The sequence below is a fragment of the Malurus melanocephalus genome, unplaced genomic scaffold (assembly GCF_030028575.1).
Source record: "Malurus melanocephalus ecotype Western Australia unplaced genomic scaffold, MMel_1.1 scaffold_605, whole genome shotgun sequence".
In the NCBI taxonomy this organism is placed as follows: Eukaryota; Metazoa; Chordata; class Aves; order Passeriformes; family Maluridae; genus Malurus; species Malurus melanocephalus.
Window position 1 is genome coordinate 171903 of NW_026623837.1, and position 21306 is coordinate 193208.

The 21306-nt window shown below is 51.0% G+C and overlaps 2 protein-coding genes across 8 annotated transcripts; one reads left to right on the plus strand and one right to left on the minus strand.

Annotated features, from left to right (window-relative positions):
• Positions 1-1556: 1556 nt before the first annotated feature.
• Positions 1557-13613, minus strand: ZNF821 (zinc finger protein 821). Of its 2 annotated transcripts, XM_057383088.1 has the most exons (8): positions 13548-13613; positions 13210-13361; positions 12064-12155; positions 5216-10026; positions 4607-4749; positions 3955-4059; positions 3190-3356; positions 1557-2473 (listed from the first exon to the last, which is right to left on the minus strand). In XM_057383088.1, the coding sequence occupies exons 4-8, from the start codon at positions 5382-5384 to the stop codon at positions 1819-1821; spliced, it is 1239 nt and encodes a 412-aa protein (XP_057239071.1). In that variant the 5' UTR covers positions 5385-10026; positions 12064-12155; positions 13210-13361; positions 13548-13613; the 3' UTR covers positions 1557-1818. The 2 variants fall into 2 exon arrangements, with proteins under 2 accessions (XP_057239071.1, XP_057239072.1); XM_057383089.1 differs by lacking the exons at positions 12064-12155; positions 13210-13361; positions 13548-13613 and having other exon boundaries at positions 5186-5243.
• A 362-nt stretch (positions 13614-13975) lies between these two features.
• On the plus strand, positions 13976-21251 carry IST1 (IST1 factor associated with ESCRT-III). 6 transcript variants are annotated; one of them, XM_057383090.1, is made up of 10 exons: positions 13976-14040; positions 15291-15390; positions 15974-16154; positions 16388-16475; positions 16755-16838; positions 17225-17335; positions 17644-17850; positions 18900-18992; positions 20085-20130; positions 20314-21251. In XM_057383090.1, exons 2-10 carry the CDS (start codon positions 15303-15305, stop codon positions 20511-20513), a joined length of 1098 nt encoding a protein of 365 aa, XP_057239073.1. In that variant the 5' UTR covers positions 13976-14040; positions 15291-15302; the 3' UTR covers positions 20514-21251. The 6 variants fall into 6 exon arrangements, with proteins under 6 accessions (XP_057239073.1, XP_057239076.1, XP_057239078.1 ...); XM_057383093.1 differs by lacking the exon at positions 13976-14040 and adding an exon at positions 14164-14216; XM_057383095.1 differs by lacking the exon at positions 13976-14040 and adding an exon at positions 14176-14198.
• The last annotated feature ends 55 nt before the right edge of the window (positions 21252-21306 follow it).

Here is a 21306-nt window from a genome sequence, read left to right on the forward strand (position 1 = left end):
CTGGGCAAGCAAAACATGAGGTTGAGCAAAAGCAAATATTGCCAGATACAAACTGTGGGTTTGAGTATGAAAATGAACARGATAAAGATAAAAGTGAGATATCAAAGAACAAAGGAGGATATGAACAAAGGAACATGGAACTGAACAGCTCCTTTACAGTACCTTTTCCCTAAGTGAGAGAGGCAGGGATGGCTCCTGGGTGTCAGTTGTACATGATGTCATGTTAAAACAGCTTTTGTACTGGGAGGAAACTAGATGTTGCAGTGGCGGGWGGAGAAAACCAGCACTGAAAAGGTTCAATGCTGTCTCCTAGCAGCATCCCCAGGGCTGGCAGTGAGAGTGGTTCATTGCTTCAAGAAAAATGCAACRCAGGCATTTTGAAGGTAACTATTTTAACTAAGGCTTTAAGGGACTGCAATCAAAAGTTTTTCAAACGAAAAAGTTAGTAGGAAATGAGAATTCTAAGTAGGCTGGTCAAAAGATTTTGCGTTTTGTTTTAACTTTACTTTTCTGATCTCAAGTAGCAGTCTTGTGGTCACCATTTCTGACTTGAAGAGAAACAGCTATCAGAGAGGAGACAGTACTTCCCAAGGTGTTTGACCCACCACAGAACTCCAGACCTTAACTGGAAATGCTATGGAGGTGATAGGGGTTGTCAGGCTACGAAACACCATGTGGCACACTGGCAATTGGTGGGCTGCTGTCTAAAAACCACAAAGCTACACCATGTATTTTCAGGTACTCATTCTTAAAGAAACCAAATAATGGAGACTACCGCTTCTTTGCCCTGCCCTGAGTCCCGTGCCATTGTTTTGCCTTTTGCAGTTTAAAGATGCCTAATAATAATTAATGATTTCTATAGCTGCATAGTTTTAACAGTGACTTCTATTAGCAAGAGCAACCTTTTCCTGTGGACACAGGCCATGATCACATTTTGCCTGCAGTATTTCTGTCTTGCTCTGGCACTGGGGACTCCAGCACTGGACATAGGTCTCCAGATGTGGCCTCACCAGTGCTGAACAAAGGGAAATGCAAACCCATGAGTTTGCTAGAGTCCTAGATACAGACCTGCTCTATTATATACCATTCAATCAACTCATTCACTTGCAATGCTCTTTCACTGAAATACTGTTTAGGTGAAAATTAACTTGTGAGTAAAACAGCAAACCTGTTTGCTATTTGCTTACCTTGGCCAGCCTTTCTTTCACTGTTTTTATGGGGTATCTTACAACAGGAGCTCAGGTTCCTCTTTGTTTTTCCATGGATGCTACTGCAATTAAGCACGTAATAACAGTGTTAAAAAAAAAGGGTGTGCACACGCATTTCCAGAGAGACATCCTCCTTMGTTTCCTTTTTTATGGGCACAAACTGCAAAGGATTTACTCCTGGAAGACTTGTGGACTATCAGTCTTCAGCTCTGTAATTCATGCTGCAGTTAAACAAGATCCTTTTTTATTGAGGTGGGTTTCACCTACGACAGAACTGTAGCGACCTAGACCCATTTATGGGGCAAGGGCCCAAGAACAGGAAAAAGCACAAAAGGTAAAGGGGACCAATACATTTGAACATTAATTTATTTTCCTTCTGTCACAGTCTGTGACTTGGCCCCCAGAGAAGACCRTATCCTCAGAATGTGCTCCCACCAGAGCTACTTTGGCAGGCATCTCTCAGCTCTGKTCTCCTCCTGGGTTCAGAGGAAAGCCAGAAGCGCCTGTCAGGGAGTGGCAGGCAGGGAGCCACAGCAGCCTCCTGAGTGCAGAAGCCTGCTAATGCACATGTGGCAGGTGTAGCAAAGGCGGAACAGTTCTCGGCTGGGATTTAGTGCAATGCACTGTTGCTCTGCTCCTCAAAGGTCATTTTGCCCAGCAGCTGGCTCTCCAGCTCCACATTGCTCACTGGCAGCTGAAAAAAGTTCATCTCGGCTGCCAAAGCGGCCATGGCGGAGGGATCCTGGCCAAACTGTGCCCGGAGCATCATATCCATCTTCTCCAGGCGCCGCTTGAGCCTCTTGGCCTCGCGCTCCCTGATGAGCCGSGCCTGCCGCTTCTCGGGGGTCTCGTTGGCGCGTTTCAGGCGCATGGCTTCCCGGTCCCGCTGCAGCCGCCGYGCTCGCTGCTCATCTGTCTCCTGCATGCGCTGCAGCCGCTTGGCTTCCCGGTCCCGCATGCGCCTCACCTCGCGCTCCTCGGGGGTCTCGTTGTCCCGCCGGCTCTTCTTGGCCGTGCGCTCCCGCTCCAGGCGCTGCAGCCGCACCTCCAGCGGCTCCTTCTGCCGCCGCAGGGCCCACCTGCGCACGCCAGGGCTCTGTGCCTCCAGCAGCTTACGGTACGCAGCACAGTTGTTGCACACCAGGAGGATGCCCGCAGGATACACGGGGCTGCARAAGGCAACATCTTTGCCCTCGGTGCTGGAGGGGCCCTGGTTCTGTGGTGCTGGCAGCCGATCCACRCTGAGCACCTCTGGCAACTTGTCACTGCAAAGCAGGAGGAACCGAGTCAGAGGCTTGGTGCCGTGGGCACAGTCCCCATCTCTGAGTGCCCGTGGGCTGCCATGAACAATGCTCCCATTACAGCCCATGGCAGAGACCTCTGCTAAATCATTTACCCATAGATGTGTCAGTATCTAATAGAAAGCACTATCCTATCCAGGGTAGGAAGTGGATTAGCCCAGAGCAGTATTGGGTCAGAAGAGTGCAAGAGCAGGAATAAACCAGCAAATTGCTCCTCCCCATCATCTCTGGATTTCTCCTTTAAGCCCCATTCCACTGGTCTGGGGATAATCTCCCACTAGACAGGACACAAAGAAAGAACATTTTCATCTCTGCCTGTAGTCCTGCTCTGGACATGATGAAGCCACTGGATTGTGTAGGCTTTCTCCAATGGATTGCTGGGCAAGGGTAGAGGTGGATTGTTCTCCAGTCACTGGAGCTCACAGTGCTTTTTTGCACCCCTCTAGTTCTGCACAGTGCTAAGAAAGACCCTATTACCAGCACAGCCTGCAGACATCTTGGCAGAGATGCACAGAGCTGCAGACAGGGAAAGATCACGGGAACCTCAATCACTGGGGGTTTTTAGCACTATCCCTCAGGCCTCAGTGGGTTCAGAGCCACAACTTCGGAGTCATTCAAGGCAACCCACCTAATCTTTAACGTGATGCCCTAGCCCAGTCACTGGCCAGGGCGACCCTGACCTGTTGAAGGTGGCATGGCTGGTGAAGCGTGCTCCACACACTGCACAGTTGGACAGCTGGTCCTCTGAGTGGATCAGGAGATGTCTCCCGAGGGATCCTGGGGAGCTGAGGGCTCTGCCGCACACAGGACACAGGTAGCTCTTGGCACTCACCACCGCTCCAGTGTGCTGCAAAACAACCACTCAGGTGGTAGTTACACATTTGCACAGCTCCCTGCCCAGTCCAAGGAATGCTCAAACCATTCTGTTCAGCCTCTTGGAATGGCAATCCTTTACTGCTTAACCTCTACCTGTCAGCTTTTAGATCAAGCTCAATATAAGACATTTGGTGTGTCACAAGTCAAACAAAAAGGGAACCCTTTTACAGCTCAACTCCAATGCAGGAGAAAAAAAATTAAGGCAAATTACAGGAACTRTAATGAAGTATAAAGTAAATTAATCAGGAGGAAGGTTTCTTACCTCACTGAATGTAAAAATAGTTTCCAYGTTTAATTTGAAGGAACTGCCTGGTTTCAGCCTAAAATACTTGCAGAAACTGCCTTGGCACAGAGTTGTGTTTTCCAGACCTGTACACCCRTGCCTTGCTAATTGTTTCCCAAGGACACCCTCTGGACACGAATTACARCTATAAACTTTAGTAACATCCTAGCTAGAAGCTCAGTTCTGTGGTGGCAAAGAGTAGAATGAAGTAACCCTGTGCTTTTGAGTTGTTTCTGGTTTTGAGGCTTCAGGCCAGAGACASTGCACAGTTTGGAACTATCCCTACCTGGTACACATGTGCAATGAGTTGATCCCTGCTTCCACACTCCAGCTGGCAGAGCGGGCACTGTGAGAGTCCCAGCATGGGCTCAGCATTCAAACTCTCAGGCACCTACAGGTAGGAACAGCCACTTTGGTGTAAGGCACAGACCCCCCTGGAGCCACATCGCCCTTCCTCAGCTCCTCCCAGTGCTGCCAGCAGATCCAGAGCTGCATGCCCAGTCCTGCCAGGGCTGCTTTGGGTTCCTGACATCTGAAAGAAACCTTTCATGTAGCCTCTGAGCAAAACTCCTGCGTCTCACAGAGAAGAGACAGAGGCCTCATGGCCTCCACCTGCACCCAGCTTCTTGCCAGCACAATGGCTCTAGAAGGCAGGGCCTGTTCTGTGGCAGGGGGAAGCTGAAAGTAAATTGGAGAATGGCACCAGAAGCAAAAGAAGGAGATGCATGCTGCAAACATCTTGGCCAGTTTGTGCCTGCTGTCTCCAGATCCAGGCAGCCAAAAAACTGTTCATACCCTTTCCTCCTGCCAGGAGACATCGCTTGGAAGAGGTGGGATGGAGAGAAAGATAAAGAAACATGATGCAGAGAGAAGTGTTTAGACAGTACTCTTCTCTCTCCCTGGGGGCTATGGTGAGCACAGAGCCAGTACACACTTGCCTCATTTTCTCTCGTCAGTGGAGTTCCGGCCACAGGTCGTTCTGCATTTTCTAATTCCTTCTTCACTTTCACCATGGTGCCATCTTCCTCAGATGTATGGGAAGAAACTTCATCCTGGGTGGTTTCCTCATCATCGCTGCCACCTGAAATGCACAAAACAGTTATACCAAGTGTAAGGATCCTGAGGGCACTCACAGGCCTTAACTGTCCTGACCAACATTTCCAGGAGCCTCTACCCACCCCTCCAGCTAGGGGTTCCATTTAAACTCAGTCTAGGGCACTTGAGTCCCTCAGCTGCTCTGCAAAGTTCCTGGGCATGGCCTCTTACACTGCCTTGCTTGACAAYTGCCAGAGCATTAGGCAGAGCTGCTGCTGTGCCCACCCTGCTCTGATGAGATGGGACTGGGTCCCAYGGCATTGCCTGGGTCTGTGCTACGCTGGTCCAGTCCTTAGCTCCAGGCTTGCCTTCCCTTAGGACAAAGTCCTGCACTAGAGCAAACCCAGAGCATCCTCAGAGGACCCACACACACCGTCCAGCACTCAGCCTCATCCCTCTTCAGAGCCTCCCCAGTCTACTACCTTGCTATTATTAGAAGGGGCAGAACTCACTGCTGCTGGAGTCAGGGTCTTGCAGTGGATGAATTGTTGACCTTTGGTCCCCAAGAGGTCCAGGAAAGCTGTTTTTCATCATGGCTTGGCGGGCTTGCTCCTCCAGCCCTGCAAAGACTTGCTCCCCTGGCAGCCACAAGGACAAAGAGTCAGACTGGTGCTGTTCCATTGCTTTCACCACCAAGGCTTGCCAAAAATACAACAGGCATGGGGCTGCTCACCTGCACTGTGCAGAACCTCTGGAGTCACCTCTTGGAAAGCACTGAGGTCACTTCTTTGCTTGCCTACCCTGCCACACTAGCCTCTGGTACTTGCTGATGTAAGTCCAGTGCCCGGGTGTAGAACAGTCTCACTGGTGGCAATGTGCAGCATTGGGCTGCCCTCTGCATCCTTCTTATATGCCACTCCAGCCACAAGAAACCTGTGACCCCATATATCTGCCATAAACAGCCAGGTGGCTTTTGCTGCTGCCAAGCTATCCACCAGGATCCTACAGAACAGTTCTGGATGGGGGGATGTCCCTGGGGACTATGACAGTATCCCAGAGCAGGGATAGCACTGTATAGCTCTTCTAAATTACTRAGTCTCATTCCCTGCTATAGCAGGCATTTTACACAAAAATAGCATCTGCCTAAATACCTGGTACGTCACCTGCCCTCCACAGTGATATCAAAATTATGGGTTGTCCTTGGCATGCTCTGTCACCTTCTTCTGTACCAGGAGGGATGAGGACAAGCTGCCCTTACAGAAGGTGTCTATGCTCAGAGCTAGTGTTCTCCTGTATATAAGATGGATAGAAAACTACCTTACCCATRAATGGCTCTTGTTAAAATAAAATCTCATTGGAACTTCATGCACTCAAAACAGAAACCTAAGGGAATGAACCCAGAGAGCTGAGATGCAGGTTTAGGACAAATCGATTTGTTTTGTTGAAAACAGCAAACACTAGTACCTCAGCTCAAYAGGAGATGGCAAATACCTTGAAAAAAAGTAGGTATTTGTGCTTTGAATGAAAACTTCTCACTTCTCAATCCCTGCTCAAAGAAGTTTTGGTTCCCAAGAATAACAATAAAAGGTCATTAATTTTCATATTAAAGCACACAAATTACATTGTTCCAGGTGTAGTTGTGATTTACCTTTTCCAGTGGATGGGCCGGGAGTCCTGAGAAAGGTGCTGAAGTTCCCAGCAGGTCAGCTTATGCATTGCCTTTATCAACTGATTTGTAAGTTCTCAAGAACCATTCAAAGCACAAATGTGAACATGCCAAGGAAAACGCAGTGCATTTTTCACATAAAATCAAAACATAGCCTTCAGAAGAAAATGTTACCTTTTAGTATAGGGCCACAGCTGGCACCAGTATAACCAGGAAATTGAATTCCTGACAGAGAGCACCAGTCCTGTTACAAGGACAGGCACATTCCCACATGCTGAACTGTTCCTGCCAGCATTGCTCCACGTTTCCACTTACACTGCCTTCCTGGGGCTCATCTTGCAATTTCGGCAGGGCTTTAAAAAGACATAATCTATGGAAGATTTCAAAGACCTTCAGAAGTTTCAGGAAGATTGTGGGAGAAGAATTTAGTTTCCAATGTCCCCATGGAGGTTTCCAAAACCATTTGAAGGCTTTAATCATTCTKTTTCAGAGATGTGAGAAAGGGCTCTGTAGAGAAGAATTGGGAACACAATCCATGCATCTGAGGAGAGATGCTGAGGAGCACCAAGTCTCTTTGCCATTGAAAGCAGCAAGTATCATCATGACTGCTGTGACACCCCTTTCCAGCACTGAAAGGCTTTCATGACCTGGAGCGCTGTTTTTATGTCTGCACCACAGCCTCACATTGGTGGGACTAAGCTACAGACTGCATGAGCAGCAGACACCACAGAATTCCTGTGCCTCTCCAAGAAGCAGATACCCACAAAGCAGGATAAAAGCCCATAGACCAAAAAAGCATTGCAAGAGAAAGCATGGTGAAATGAGGAAACCTGCAGAACGCAGGACAAATGCAAAACTATGGTGAGAGATGTGCTGCTACCTTTGACTAACCAGATTCCCAYACACCACTGTAGCTGCTCACAGAAGCAACTACATGCTTGTTTTCTTCCCTCTTTTCTCTTTCAGACAGATTACACTCCCACTGAGCAGCAGGCCGGAGTCCAAAGGGAGGGCAGTTCCTGCTCAGCTACACAAACCATGCAGTCTGCTGGATTTAAGACCTGGGATCTTTATCTGAGGTGACAGAGGAGGGAACCTCTCMCATAAGGAGCACTGGCATCATTCACAGTAACTGCAAGCCATTGTGTGTGCCTGTAGCCTCTCTGTTCAACACCCTGGAGCCCACTGAGCATTGACTCAGCACAGTGCAGAGAACAATCAGCTTACAGCCAGCAATGCAAGCTGTTAATCAAACCCGTTTTGTTAGCAGGCAACATCCTGTGCATCCTCCACAGCCTGTATCTGAAAACCTCACGGGACTGGGRAAAGCAAACATATAAAAATACTATTTTCTGCTTGTACAAAATTTCTTATGTATTACAACAGTGTACAAAAGAGTGTCCTGTTCAGCTACTGATGGACTAAGTCCTACTTTGACGAAACTTTAGTTTTAATGTTTGACAGGTCCTGGGTTATACTTTTGATATTACTGCACACATGCTCACAGRCACTTACATGCCCACCTCCACCCCACTTTGGGTATGCCTCCATTCCACAGAAGGGGAGTTAGACAACAGTTTTAGAATAAYTGCCATAAGTAAAGGGTGTTATGCTCAATAGTGAATTCACAGACTCTTCTCCAGAAGTTTCTTTATTAAGTACAAAAAAGGGCTGCAGGCTGACCACAACACCAAAACAAGTCACTGTAGTCGTTCACAAACAGCTAGATACGTAGGACATGAGAGATCACACAAATGCCTCTGCTTTGTATTCCATTCTCCTCTCCATACTCCTGTGAATGAGTGGGMTGCCAAGTGAGCAGTGGTGCAGGTAGGGGATGACCCTGTGGTACTGTGCAACAGGGACAGGCATGACTGCTAGGGTCTGCTAGGGTATCAGSCCTGAGCCCCTTCCCTTCTTGAACTGTATGAATGCAGGATAAATCTCAGGTGTTCTGGAAAATAAACACAGAAACGAACAACTCCCACCCCAAAATCCACAAAACAAAATCCAAAGAAACTGCATCATTCCCCTGCCTTCCTTCCTAAATAGAAAGGTCTCTCAGAGATGAGTCAGTTTATTCCCTCCTTGTACATCAATTAAATGTCCCTGTTCATGTAGGTCTTCTCTGTGTTCCTGGACCTGAAATTTGCAAGTCTTTCCACCATTGTGGATCTATTCCACCTGCCCCATGGCTATTCTGGGTTGTCCACACTGTTGTAGTGGTTACTGAAATGAAAAACAACACAATTGAAAGGGTTAACAATGGTGGTCCACAGAGCCCTTCAGAACCAAGGGATTTGATGCAAGTAACATTTCTACTTGGTTGTGAACGCTGGGTGCTACTTCTTGCAAGATGCTTTCCCATTAAACTGGGAATATTATAGACAGCAGAATCCAAGGAACACCAAAGAGCACAGAACATGTGTGTGTTAGAGGGAGAGGGAAGGAAATAAAGCATTAGTGGGATACTGGAACCATGATAAATAGAGCTCAGAAGCAGGAATTAATCTGACTAACAAAAGCTCTTCTCCAGAGTTCTAAAAAAAGCATCAGTTGCAGCAATAGAAAGCAATAGAAAGCAATAGAAAGCAATAGAAAGCAAAGCAGCTTGTGGACAGCAGGGAGAGAAAGTGCATGCTAACACCTGCAGCAAATTTTGCTAAGCACAAAGACAGCAAGTGGTCCATGACTGATAGGGTAACAGTGCAGTAACAAATGAATGCAGAAACAGATGAAATGCTTAGAGAGTTTTCGTACTTTTATACTGCAGACTCTGGGAGAAAATAAAGACCAAATTGAATCAATTAAGGTATCTCCACAGAAACAATCTAACTGCATTTCATTTTTTAACAAGTATATTCCACTATTACTGTTGTTTGTTGGCACTGTCAGATATGCTTTTCATGGACCACATGGAAAAACAAAATTAAATTCTTAAAAGACATTTATGTGCTGCAGGGGGAAATTAAAACTGTAGGACTGGCCATCATGCACAGTAAGACTTTTGCAATACATTTTACCATTATTTTTATCATTGTTTAATCACTGTTTCAGTATTATTTTGAATTTCCTTCCACATCAACTTCTATTTGTAAGCATACAATCTCCTAGCTGGTTGCTCTGCATGTCAAACAAAGTGATTCTGTGCTAGGTGAGGACAGCAAACCATGTTGTGAGAGTAAGGTGAAACGAGGGCCATGCCAAGCCTGGAAAGTAATCCTGGAAAGAGGCACCAAGCAAGCCAGGGAGAGGAGATCTGCAGTTGTCACTTGCCCTAGTGAGTCCAAGAAAGAAGAGAACATGGAGTGGCCATGCAAGGAAGAAGTAGGCACCATCCTCCCATCAAATTTGTCCAGTCATATATTCACAGTCGTATTTATGCAAATCCAAAAGGCACTACCCCAGCCCCGTAGCCTGCCAAATCAGACCCCAGCTGCAGGCAACTGCGTAAAAAGCTGCATACCTGCTGTCCCTTTCATTCCTCTCCTCCCAACCACTGCAGTCCCTGTGAAGAAGTCCCAGTAACGTGTCTGCTATGTCTCAGCCTGACTCCTCATTCTGCTGGCTCACCCCGTTCTTGGAGCCGATGCTSTCTCCGATTATCCTCGTCAGGGCACTGCACGGCATTTCTGGGCCCTCCAGACACACAGCAGGCTAGGTAGACAGAGAAGTCCCAACGATTTCGTCGTGTTCATCATAAGACAGACAAGATTTTCCATCCCAAGGTGAAGACATCACCACTGACAAGTTTCTGGTATCTCTCGGTCCCTTTATTTTCTTGTGGTCCTATTTGCTGCTCTTGATGGCTCCTGCTGAATAGTTGCAGTGTAGCAACATACAGCATATAAAGGAGGTGAACAAGTCCCAGAATTCCTCTCCATGGCATACCCAATGCTATAACCTCATGCCCACTGGTAGCATGTTTGTCAGACAGCTTCCCCCAAAACCAAGACTGAAGATACAATCATTTGTATTACAGATGAAAAAAAGCAGTGGTGACCATGAAAACAGTGCACAGCTGAATTTTGCAATATGCAGAGCTTGGTATATGATAGTACAAGTTTCTGAAGAACATAACCCTTGCGCAGTGAAGTGCATGAGCTGAACACATGGAAACTCTACCTACACCATTAGAGCTGCTGCAACCCTTGGTTTCCATACTCAAGAGACCCTGACACTGGCCCAGGGGAGACAGCTTAAGTGTGTAACTCACACAAACCTCAGCTCACCAGCAGCAGTAATACCTGGGCACTCTCAGGAGCCAAAGTGTGTGTACACAAGGCACATTACTGGCATCAAAGGACAAAATACTGGACATACCAAATTTCTCTAAGAACAACAGCTCCGAGGTCATTAATGCACTAGCAGGCAAATCACACCTGAACTCTAGCCCCTGTGGAACCCAGCAACCAGAAGCAGTAATCCAATAGCATGGGGCAATGCAGGTGCCACAAGCCACATACCTTGAGACCCTCACTCTGGCCACCAAGGACAGCTCAGCTGGCTCTCCCAAGCTGCATAGCCAGTGGGGCTGGGAGGGCAGTTCTCCCCAGGGCACTCACTGAGTGAGCACAGTGTCAGCTCCAGCAGAGTGTTTCCCCTTGCAGAGGACAGCATGCACAGATGCCTGTTGCRTACCCGTACGTAGAGGCAGCACACAAACACACAGACATGCAAGCCAGCAGAACCAGCAGTGAGGCAGTGTTAGGGCTGCAGCACTCATCTCTCTCTCATACTTCTGACAGCTACTGCAACCAAAAATACCCAGGGCCCTCTCAGCAGCCTTGCTCTCAGAGGTCTACAGAAGTGGAAACTYGCTTTCCTAATTCCAGTTCAAATTCCAAGCATGTCTCCAGCCATAAACCTGGGTATGAACAAGGGCATAGCTTCAAGTCCCTCAACTACCCTCTGCTGCCACCAAACAAAAGCTATACATGTGCAGATTCCCCTCTGCAGCCAAACCTCCATCTGTGTCACCCAGCTCCACTGATGACTGGCTGTAGCCTGCCCACAAGAAGTGCTGATGTACAACATCTCCAGCCCTTCCACTGTCAAAACAAATGCTAAGGTCTTGGTGATGCTGCAGAAACAGAGACCCATCTTACCACTCCCGCTCAAGAATGATCTGGCAGAGAGCATTTATTTGTTCTGTAAATTACTTGGCCACCACTCATTCCTTGACGGGAAAGAGCAAATTACTTTATTTCATTATCTGGTAGGAAACTGAGGTAGTCCAAGCTTAAGTAACATGCCCAAGGCCAGTCAGCTGAGTCTGTGGTAGGATGAAGATCAAAACCCAGGACTTGCCAGCTTTCAGCCACATGCTCCAACCACCTTGCCTAGAACTTTCTTTGCTACCCAAGACAGGCCAAAGCCCCATTTTCTAGTATTCTAACTTGTACTTKTGACAGTGTGAATGCAAAGCCCAGCTACAGGCCCTGAACATATACACCTACCTTTACAATATTAGTTGTTTGTTCAAGCCTATCCCTGTCCTCCTATGCCAAGGCACAGCCAGCTTCCCTGATGCACAGGGCTCAGTTTCTCTTCTTACACACCCTAAGACAAAACATGAGTAACCACCATTCTCCATAAGCTGCCCCTTCCCATTTTCCTCCTTCCCACCTCACTCCACAATCCAGCCAGAGCAAGAGTCCCACAATGCTATGTACTATGTAACATCATACTCACAGTGAACTTTGTTAGGAGTGGTCTGTTTCCGACGGGACATGTTTCCCTGACCTGGGACCACAGAGTGTTCCTCCCCTCTGCAGAGGGCTCATCTGAGAAGAGAAGAGTCTGTCAGCCATTTCAGTGAAACCTTCTGAGTCACTGGCCAAGCTCAGCAGGCTGTCCCAGGGTCMTTCTCCACCCTTCTGCCTGAGGGGCTCATTCTGCATCACCACAGCTGGATTCTATGCCAGCATCCAACACAATCCACAAGCATGTCACAAAGCATTGTGTATGAGCATTCTACCCAATTCTCAGGCAAAGGTTTAAGCAATCCTGCCGCCCACCAAAAGATGTGTCCCCTTCAAGAATGAATGCAACCTCAGTCCCAACACCCTTCTCCCTCTCGTCCATTCCCATAGCCCAGTCATCATCCTTGTTGTTGAAGTGACAGAGGAAGGTGGCATTTCCAACAGTCCTCTCAGAGAGACAGACAAAAGCAGGAGCTGAACCCATTTTCCACAAAACACACGGACAAGGAGATTCCGCCAGCCTCCTCAGACTGGCAGACACACTGATCTCATCAGCCTTTCACTGACAGACACAGACATCCCATCAGCTTTCTTAAATGGACAAAAGGATTCCGTCAGCCTCGCACGGACTGACGGACACACGGATTCCACCAGCCTTCCCAGATGGATGGACACGGAGTTGTCATCAGCCTCCCCAGCCAGCGGGATGCAGTCGTCGGTCCCACCACATGGGAGATGGCCGGAGGAACCGGGCCCGAAAGCGGCCGCACACTGACAAAGGAATGCGGCTCTTGTGGCAGCAGGACGGACGCGGGAACCCTGCCCGAGCCCCCGAGATCCCGGCCGGGCATCCCTCACACACAGAGCGGCCCCGGCAGCGGCGGTGGCAGCACGGGGCCCGTTGCAGCCCTCGGCACTGGCAGCCCTAGCCCGGGCCGGCCTGCACTGGCCGCTCCCGCCGGGAGCCGCGGACAGACAAAGGGCAGCGGACAGACAGACGGGCAAGATGGCGGAGAGCCCCTCAGAGTGCGCGGTGGAGCGCGGCCGCGGGCACTGCAGCCACGGCTCGGCACCGCTGCCACCGACTCGTCCGCAGAGCTCAGCTGCCGATTTCTCTTTACCTGAAGTGTCTCACCTGTTTGCCATGGATCCAGCCCAGCGTGTGACTCCCGACCGCCCGCGGGAGCTCATCCGTGCCCGCGCCGGGGATCGCCTGCCCCAGCCGCCTCCACCGGCAGCTCACCGGGAGYCCTTGTGCCGGCTCCGCTCACCAGGATCTTGCGTACCCTGCGAGGCCGAAATCCACGGGTTTAGTATTAACTCAGAACCCCCCGCGCGCGTTATGAACTCACGCACCTGCTGAGAGCCGAACCGCCCCGCCCCGGGCTTTGGGGCCACCTCCCCTCACGGGCCGCGAGTGCAGCCGCCGCGGRATCTGCGGGCCCGCTCGGAACGCTCACTGGGCCCGCTTACCCGGAGACACCGTGCCTAGGCCCGGGCTGGACTTCGGTGCGACTCTCCTTCGGTGTGACGCCACAGCCGGTGGCCCCCAAAGAACCGAGGACACGCCGGCCGCACTCGCCGCCCGCGGCCAGGACACGGCACCCGGCGGAACGCTGCGCTGCCGGAACCGCCGCGCCGGGGGCGGGCCCCGGCGGGCGCCTATCGGGCGTGGTACCAAACAGCGGCGCACAGGATCCCTCCGCCGGGCCATGTAGTCCCTCTGCGCCGCTCTCCCAGACCGTGCCCGTTTCTCCCCGGCCGCCGCTGCCCCGGAGCCGCGTCTGCGGAGGCGGGCCGGGACACCGACCGGGACACCGCCCGGCACACCGCCCGCCGCGCCGGCTCGACCGTGCCCCCGGCCTGGAGCGGGAACTGCCGGCTGTGGGGATCCCTCCGCACGCAATGAAGTCCTGCGGCCGGGGCACGCCATTTTGGGCGACAGAGCCGTGCGGAGCGGCTGGCGGTGAGCGGGGAGCGCTCGGTGTGCGGGGAGCGGCTGGCGGTGAGCGGGGAGCGCTCGGTGTGCGAGCGGGGAGCGCTCGGTGTGCGAGCGGGGAGCGCTCGGTGTGCGGGGAGCGCTCGGTGTGCGGGGGGCGCTCGGTGAGCGGGGAGCGGCTGGCGGTGAGCGGGGAGCGCTCGGTGTGCGGGGAGCGCTCGGTGTGCGGGGAGCGCTCGATGAGCGGGGAGCGCTCGGTGTGCGAGCGGGGAGCGGCTGGCGGTGTGCGGGGAGCGCTCGGTGTGCGGGGGGCGCTCGGTGTGCGAGCGGGGAGCGCTCGGTGGCCGAGGGGGTGATGGGGGGCTCTGCTCCAGGGGCTCCCTCAGCCCAGGATCTGTCCCGAGGAATGCTCTGCTCCAGGGTCTCTGCCATGGCCCCGGGACCTGGAGCTCCTCTCTTGCTGTGGGATATTCCCTCTGTGCCACCTCGTTGGGGAGGGAGAGGGATTTCCCCCCTTGCCCTCGGCTGCAGCTGCGCGGGTGGAGCTCTCGCAGGGCCAGCTGCGCCCTGTCCGAGCTGTCGCTGGGCACTGGGCCGGAGCGGCTGCTGTGGCCGGCGGCCGTCCTGGCAGCCTGGTCAGGTCATGGCTGGCTACGCGCTGGCTAGTGTAGACGCTGACAGGGACAGGTGGGGAGGTGGGATGCAAACCAAGATCTTTCTGTGTGATATTTTTTAAAGAAACTTTTTTTTTCATGAACGGTGCTTGGCAAACAGAACGTTATAATTAAATACTTTTAGAGTTTGCTTTCTGTAGGGATAATACGTTGAACTAGTTCCTGGGGGACTAACCTTCCTTTCAGTAAACAGGAAGGGTGTGGGGAAAGTGGAATGGCAGCTTTTTCCTTCTGGTGACAAGATTGTTAGAACCTTAGTTTGTATAGTCCTCAATTATATAGCTGGTTTATAACTCGTATATCAGTAGGACAGAGATGGGCTTGGTTCTTCTAGCTGACTTTGCAGTACCTTCAAAAATATCCAGGAAGTTTCCTGGATAATTTCCTGAAAGTTTTTAAGGTTAACCCTGTTGGTCTTGGTTCGTGCAGGGTTGTGAAGTGGGAAAGGTAAAAATGAGGGCTCGAGGTCCAGTCACTTGTAAATAACTACATTCAGTATTGGCAGGCCAGGGCTCATTTGTTTGAGGAATTTCTTCAGTAAAACAGTGCCTGGTGTGCTGACTAGCAGTTCTTGGTTCCAGTGACCTTCTCTCTTCTCTGCAGAAAGTGTTTATCATGTTGGGCTCTGGATTCAAGGCAGAGCGCTTGCGAGTCAACCTGCGCCTTGTCATCAATCGCCTCAAACTACTAGAGAAAAAGAAGAGTGAGTACTTAAGGGGGCAGGTGGGACACAGGATGCTTTTGGCGCTCAGGAGACTTGAGGTTTTTCTCAAGTCAGGGTATTTTAATGGGCCAAGTATGGAGTAGCTTTTTGCTCTTCCTTGYAAGGTCTTAAAAACCAGTGCTGTCCTGGTGCTCAAGGACCTGGAAGAGCAGTCTGGCCTCTGTCCACTTTCCTGGCAGCTGTTGGAATGCTGTTTGTGGGGTGGTAGCTGTGGGTTGTGTGTGCTAACAGCACAATGGGGAACTCCCTGKGTGCTGTGGGAGGTGCCTTGCCCTGACATAGGTAAGGTCTGTGGTCCTGGTTAACTCTGAAGGGAGGTTGTAGGTGTAAGTGTGTTTCCAGCAGCCTAAAGTCCATTTTCCTTTTTCCCATGAGTAAGTGTGCTCACAACTGGACATGAGTCTGTTTGAGCTCTGCCAGACCATAGCTGAGTTTCTCATGCTGCAGATGTTTTCTAGGGGAGAGAAGCTGATGGTGGCTTTGAGYGGATGGGGACTGTGGGTGATCTGGAGGCAGGAGCCCAGGCCAGCACAGTGACTGGCCTTGTGGATATGTGCTGCAGCTGAGTTGGCCCAGAAGGCAAGGAAGGAGATTGCAGATTACCTGGCAGCTGGAAAAGATGAACGTGCTAGGATTCGTGTGGAGCACATCATCCGTGAAGATTACCTTGTGGAGGCCATGGAGATCCTGGAGCTGTACTGCGATCTGCTGCTTGCTCGCTTTGGCTTGATCCAGTCCATGAAGTAAGCTCTGGATGAGAGGGTCCTGCACTAAGGAAAGGGCACTGCTGGGGACAGGTCTGGGGTACAGAAGGGCACCTGCATTGTCTCAGTGTTCTCCAGAGACCTTTTCTTCCCCATGTAGGGAAGACTGTGGAGTGCATTGTGTAAAAAGGGAACTTCTAAGGGTAAACAGATGGAGGGCAGCAAAGGCTGGATGCATGGGGTGGAGAGAGAATGGTTTCCTTTGGTTCTAGGGAGTTGGACTCTGGCCTGGCAGAGGCAGTATCAACATTGATTTGGGCTGCACCACGCCTCCAGTCGGAAGTGGCCGAGTTGAAGATTGTGAGTAGGGGTGCTTGAGGGGTATTACACATTCAGGGTGGGGGTGATGCAGCCAGGTGCTGATGGAAGCCCTTGGGCTTGGTATCATTAAAACAGAGGATTCTGTGGGCTCTGCAGATAGAGAACAGGTGTCATTGGAGCATCTGAGATGGCTGCAGCTGCTGAACTGGGGTGTGCTCAGTGGGAGAAATGAGGGAGGGAGATGAGTGAGTGGATGTGTGGATTTTGGTGGGGGAAAGCAAGGGTGTGCATGTTCCTAGAGTTTCTCTTCTGCTGCAGGTTGCTGATCAGCTGTGTGCTAAGTACAGCAAGGAGTATGGGAAGCTGTGCCGGACAAACCAGATTGGRACAGTCAACGACAGGGTAATGAGCTGGTAGAACCGGTGGGGCTGGCAGAGCAGCTATGCCTGCCGAGGCTTGCTGCCCCTTAGGCCTGTGGCTAGCAGCTGATGCCTGCAGTCACCACAGAGCAGGGCAGGTGCTGTGCAGCCAGGGCCCACCTGCATTGGAGCATGGTGCTGAAGGCCCMGGCAGGGAGGCTCTGCTCTGCTGGTTGTGGATGGGGAGGGGTAGAGCACGTAGAGCCTGGCCTGTGGCTGCCTGCAGCATGCTGTCTGGGTGGAGAGGCCTCCCTAGGGGTGCCTGCTGCTCCCTGCAGCTGGCAGCCCTGGGTGGGATGATGCTGGTACAGAGCTGTGGGGTGCTGCACTGCCCTGGCCCCATTAAGTCTCTCCACTCCTGTGTTGCAGCTGATGCACAAGCTGAGTGTCGAAGCACCGCCCAAGATCCTGGTGGAGCGATACCTCATCGAAATCGCTAAGAACTACAATGTGCCATACGAGCCTGACTCAGTGGTGATGGTGAGTGAGCCTCAGGATGTGGCATTGTAGTGAACTGGGTGGTCCTTGTGCTTTGTTGTCTTCTAGACACCAGTGTAATGCAATCCTTGTTCCTTCATACAACCCTACAACATGTTGCAGTAGTTATGCATGCCACAGCCTGGTTCCTGTTCTGTTTCCCATTAATACCACTGTATGGCTGCTCCCTGTTCTGTTCTAGTTGCATATTCCCATCTTGTCCATTGACAAATGCTGCATCTAATGCTGTATAGAGGGCTGTGAGCAGAACAGAGATGTGTCGGTGAGCAGAATTCTTCTGCCCTTTCTAGGCTGAAGCTCCAGCAGGTGGAGAGGCAGATCTAATTGATGTGGGGTTCACGGATGATGTGAAGAAGGGTGGCCATGGAGGGGGCGGAGGTGGTGGATTTACAGCCCCAATGACAGGTCATGATGGGTTAGTGCCCATGCCTGTGATGATGCCTATGCCTATGCCAACAGCAAATCCACCTTTTTCCTATCCACCTCCAAAGGGACCGGTAAGTTCCTTAGCTTTGTGTATTTTTTTTCTGTGAAAGACTCCTGTTGTGGTGCTAACTGTACCTGGATAGCTCAGTGTGTCAGAAGGCCATCTTCTTGGTGTGAGACTTAATGGGATGGAGGCTGTTGGCAGTGCAGCTGAAGCTTTGTGTTGCTTCTTGACTGTGGAGGTTCCTACCCCTGTTCTCCAGCCATGCCTCTTTGCCTTCAGGGAACAGAGGACTCCAAGTTTAACTCCTGAGGCAGTCTTCCAATTGCCAGACTTTTGTCCAGGAGTTGGCACTGCRCTTTGAAGTTGGTAGGCTGGTAGTGTAGATTCAGTCAAGGAAATCAGGTGAGTTTTGTGGGTGGGAACAGCACAGAAAAATGTAGAAAAGCCCYGCCTTCAAACCTGCAAGGGAAGGAGACTGAGCTAATGGCTCTTGCAGATGGTTTGTTGTAAGGGTGAAAGGTGGAAGCTGAAAAGAACTCTGTTCTCTGAACAAAGTTACTTGCAGGATATCTGTGTAGACTGGAGAGAACAATAGTGGAGTGGCTTGGAGTCTTAATATGGTCTTGGTAGTGCTGAAGTGATTTTTGTGGAAAATCTGGGACAAGTATCATCAGCTGGTTGTTGGCCTGGGCATAAACATGCTGAGGGCTGGTGCAAGGTCTGGGTCTGCGAGGCACTGTTGTGTTATAAATGAGGGCAATTCAAAGCCTTGTGTGAGCCAGAAACCTCTGTCCTATTCTGTGATACTGAGCACAGGGCCAGAAATAGCAGAGTATTTCCTTTATTGGTGTGGTACTTCTGATGCCTTGAAAGATTAAGTATTTACTTGTGCTGGTTCTTTGGAATAACTCCCAGTCCAGGTAGCTGGGTCTGCCTGCTCCAGGTGACTACATCTGACTTAATATTTGAGACTGTCTTCCTTGTAAGCGTAAACTCTTAYCCACTTGGATACTTGCCTGCATTTATCTAAGACTGCTTCCCGTGGCTCCCATGACCGCTGTAGGCATGTGGTGTCTCGGGTCAGTAGTCTGATGCATGACTGATGTCTCTGTACAGGAGAACTTCAGTGGCCTGCCAGTTGGGACCTACCAGCCTTTCACTAACATCCACCCACCACCAATTCCAGCAAACCCACCCACATACGAGTCCGTAAGTGCCTGAACTGAATGGTCATTGCAGACAGCAGAGAGATCCTCAGAGAGTGCAGTGGTAACCACAGAAGGGAAATGTTCAGTAAGGATTCGGCTGCCAACCTTTGGAGCTTTTGGGGTGGTGCAGGCATTGCTTGCTGGTGCAAGTGAATCACTGAAAGCATGTGATGGGAGGATGACTTGTGGAGAGAAGTTCCTTTCAGCTCTGTACTTTGGCTGCAAAGGAAACCCAAGATGTCCCTTGCTGCATTGTTCAAGTGGTGATAAACAATTAACAAGCAGAGTCCACGAGTTCYGGTTTTTGCAATGTGAGGGGTTTATCACTGAGTCTGTTTAATTACGGCTTTTGAACTTAYTAATTTGCCTGGATGACAATTGTGGTTGACCCAGGTGCTGTATGGTTAAACACTCTTCCTTTCACAGTGCTTGGGAGACAACAAAGCAGTTTGTCATCATGCCACCTACTCTGGCTTTGGTGACATGCTGTTTGCTTTTGCACTATCTGAGTAGGGAGCACAGCCAAGCACCATGGGTGCTCCCTGCCCAGCAGCCTGAGACAGGGATGGGCAGGCACGGGTGCAGCAGTGCAGGTGAACTGGTGGCAATGGATGTTKCTGGCTGCAGCCTGCAGGGAGTGAGTTTCACTAGCACAGTTGAGTGTGCCACAGGCCTCTTTCCCAGACAAACCAAGACCTGGGGTGGGTCATTTCATACGCTGCTGCTAGTCACAAGAGCCTGTCGGTTTATGAAGAAAGGCAGCAAGGAGCTGTGATGATGTGGATGAAGAGGGTGGTGTTTTCCAACTGATGCCCTTGATAAATTTTTCAGACCTGGTAGTGGATATGCTCTGTAGATCCAGTTTCAGAATATGGTCAGTGAAGCTGCTCTAGTTGTCAGGGAGGGAGAGAAAAGCTGAAGAGCTGCCTGTTTCTTGGGAAGAGAGGCAAGTTGTTCCAAAGCCATGGTGGCCTCCTGGGGCTCCGGAAGCATGTGCACAGCTCTGCTGGAGCRATGCCTCTGAGCTCTGCCTGTGTGCTGGTGTGACCATGCCTGGTGGGACAGAGCTGTAATAACTGAGAGTCTTTTTCAGATCGATGAGCCTAACACTGACAAGGACGCTGCTGCATCTGTGTCTGGTGAGYACGTTTGGGTTGGGAAATGAGTATGAGGTTTGGGAAACCTTGGGTATTAGGGGCTGTTCAGAAAAACCCATTGGTACTGCCTCTTGCTGGAATGACCATTCCTTTGTGAGGCTCCGTTTGGCCCGGTGAGTGTGAGCTGATGGTGAGATACAACAATACCTCTGTTTTTATAAACAGGGCCTGAGCCCAAGCCAGAAACTTCTCCTAAACCAAGAGCTGGAGCTCCTAATACCTTCGATAACTTTGTGCTGCCTGAATTGCCATCTGTGCCAGACACACTGCCAACAGCATCTGCTGGCGCCAACTCTTCTGCCTCAGAAGACATTGACTTCGATGATCTTTCACGGAGATTTGAGGAGCTAAAGAAGAAAACATAAAACTTCCTGGGCTTYAGGAAGGAGGGGCAGGAGCTGTGACATCTCTCTGAAATGACTCCTCTTGAAATGGGTTTCCTGTAATAACCTCGGGTGAACATACTCTTTTTGAGCTCTCTTCCTTCTCTACTTACACCAAGTGCTGCTGCTTTCTGACCTTTGCTGCTCCAGGAGGTGAACTGTGGGGAATGTTGTGAGACTGGGGCAGGGAAGAGTYTCTGTCAGTCTGCGTAGCTGTATGGGGAAGCTGCGTGTGATATTCTGGGCATTGTTCCTGGCTGCCTCCGTGATGGCTCTGCTCCCAACGGAGGCTCTCTCTTGGGGAGCTTCACTAGCTTCATGGTATTCTCGGTGGCATCTGTTCCCAGTTTGCAGGAGGGGCGGCACGTTCTRCCTGGGCCTCTTGGGTGTGTGACTGGCACCGCAGAGGGCAGAGCCTGGCAGGCAGTGCGGCTGCCTCGAGGTTGAGGCAGCAGCTTTCCTCCTGGGCACTGTGCAGCTGTGGACCACCGAGCTCTGGGGACCAGGCGTGGCGGGTGCTCTGACACAACGTGCAGCAGCATCTTGTTTCCCCTTTYGGAGCCGGGGGCGAGGCATCCCGGAACTGTACCGTACCTGTCCACGATGCTGTCCAGCTGTACACCACCTGGAGCGTCCTTGTCCGTGCCCCTGCAGCCGCTTTCCCGCGGGGCTCGGGCCGTTTGTACCCGTGCTCTGTTCCAATAAAGCGCCGTTGTGGCCCGTGCTGTGCGCGATCCATGGGGACTGCGCGGGAACTGCCGGGGCCTGTGCTGCA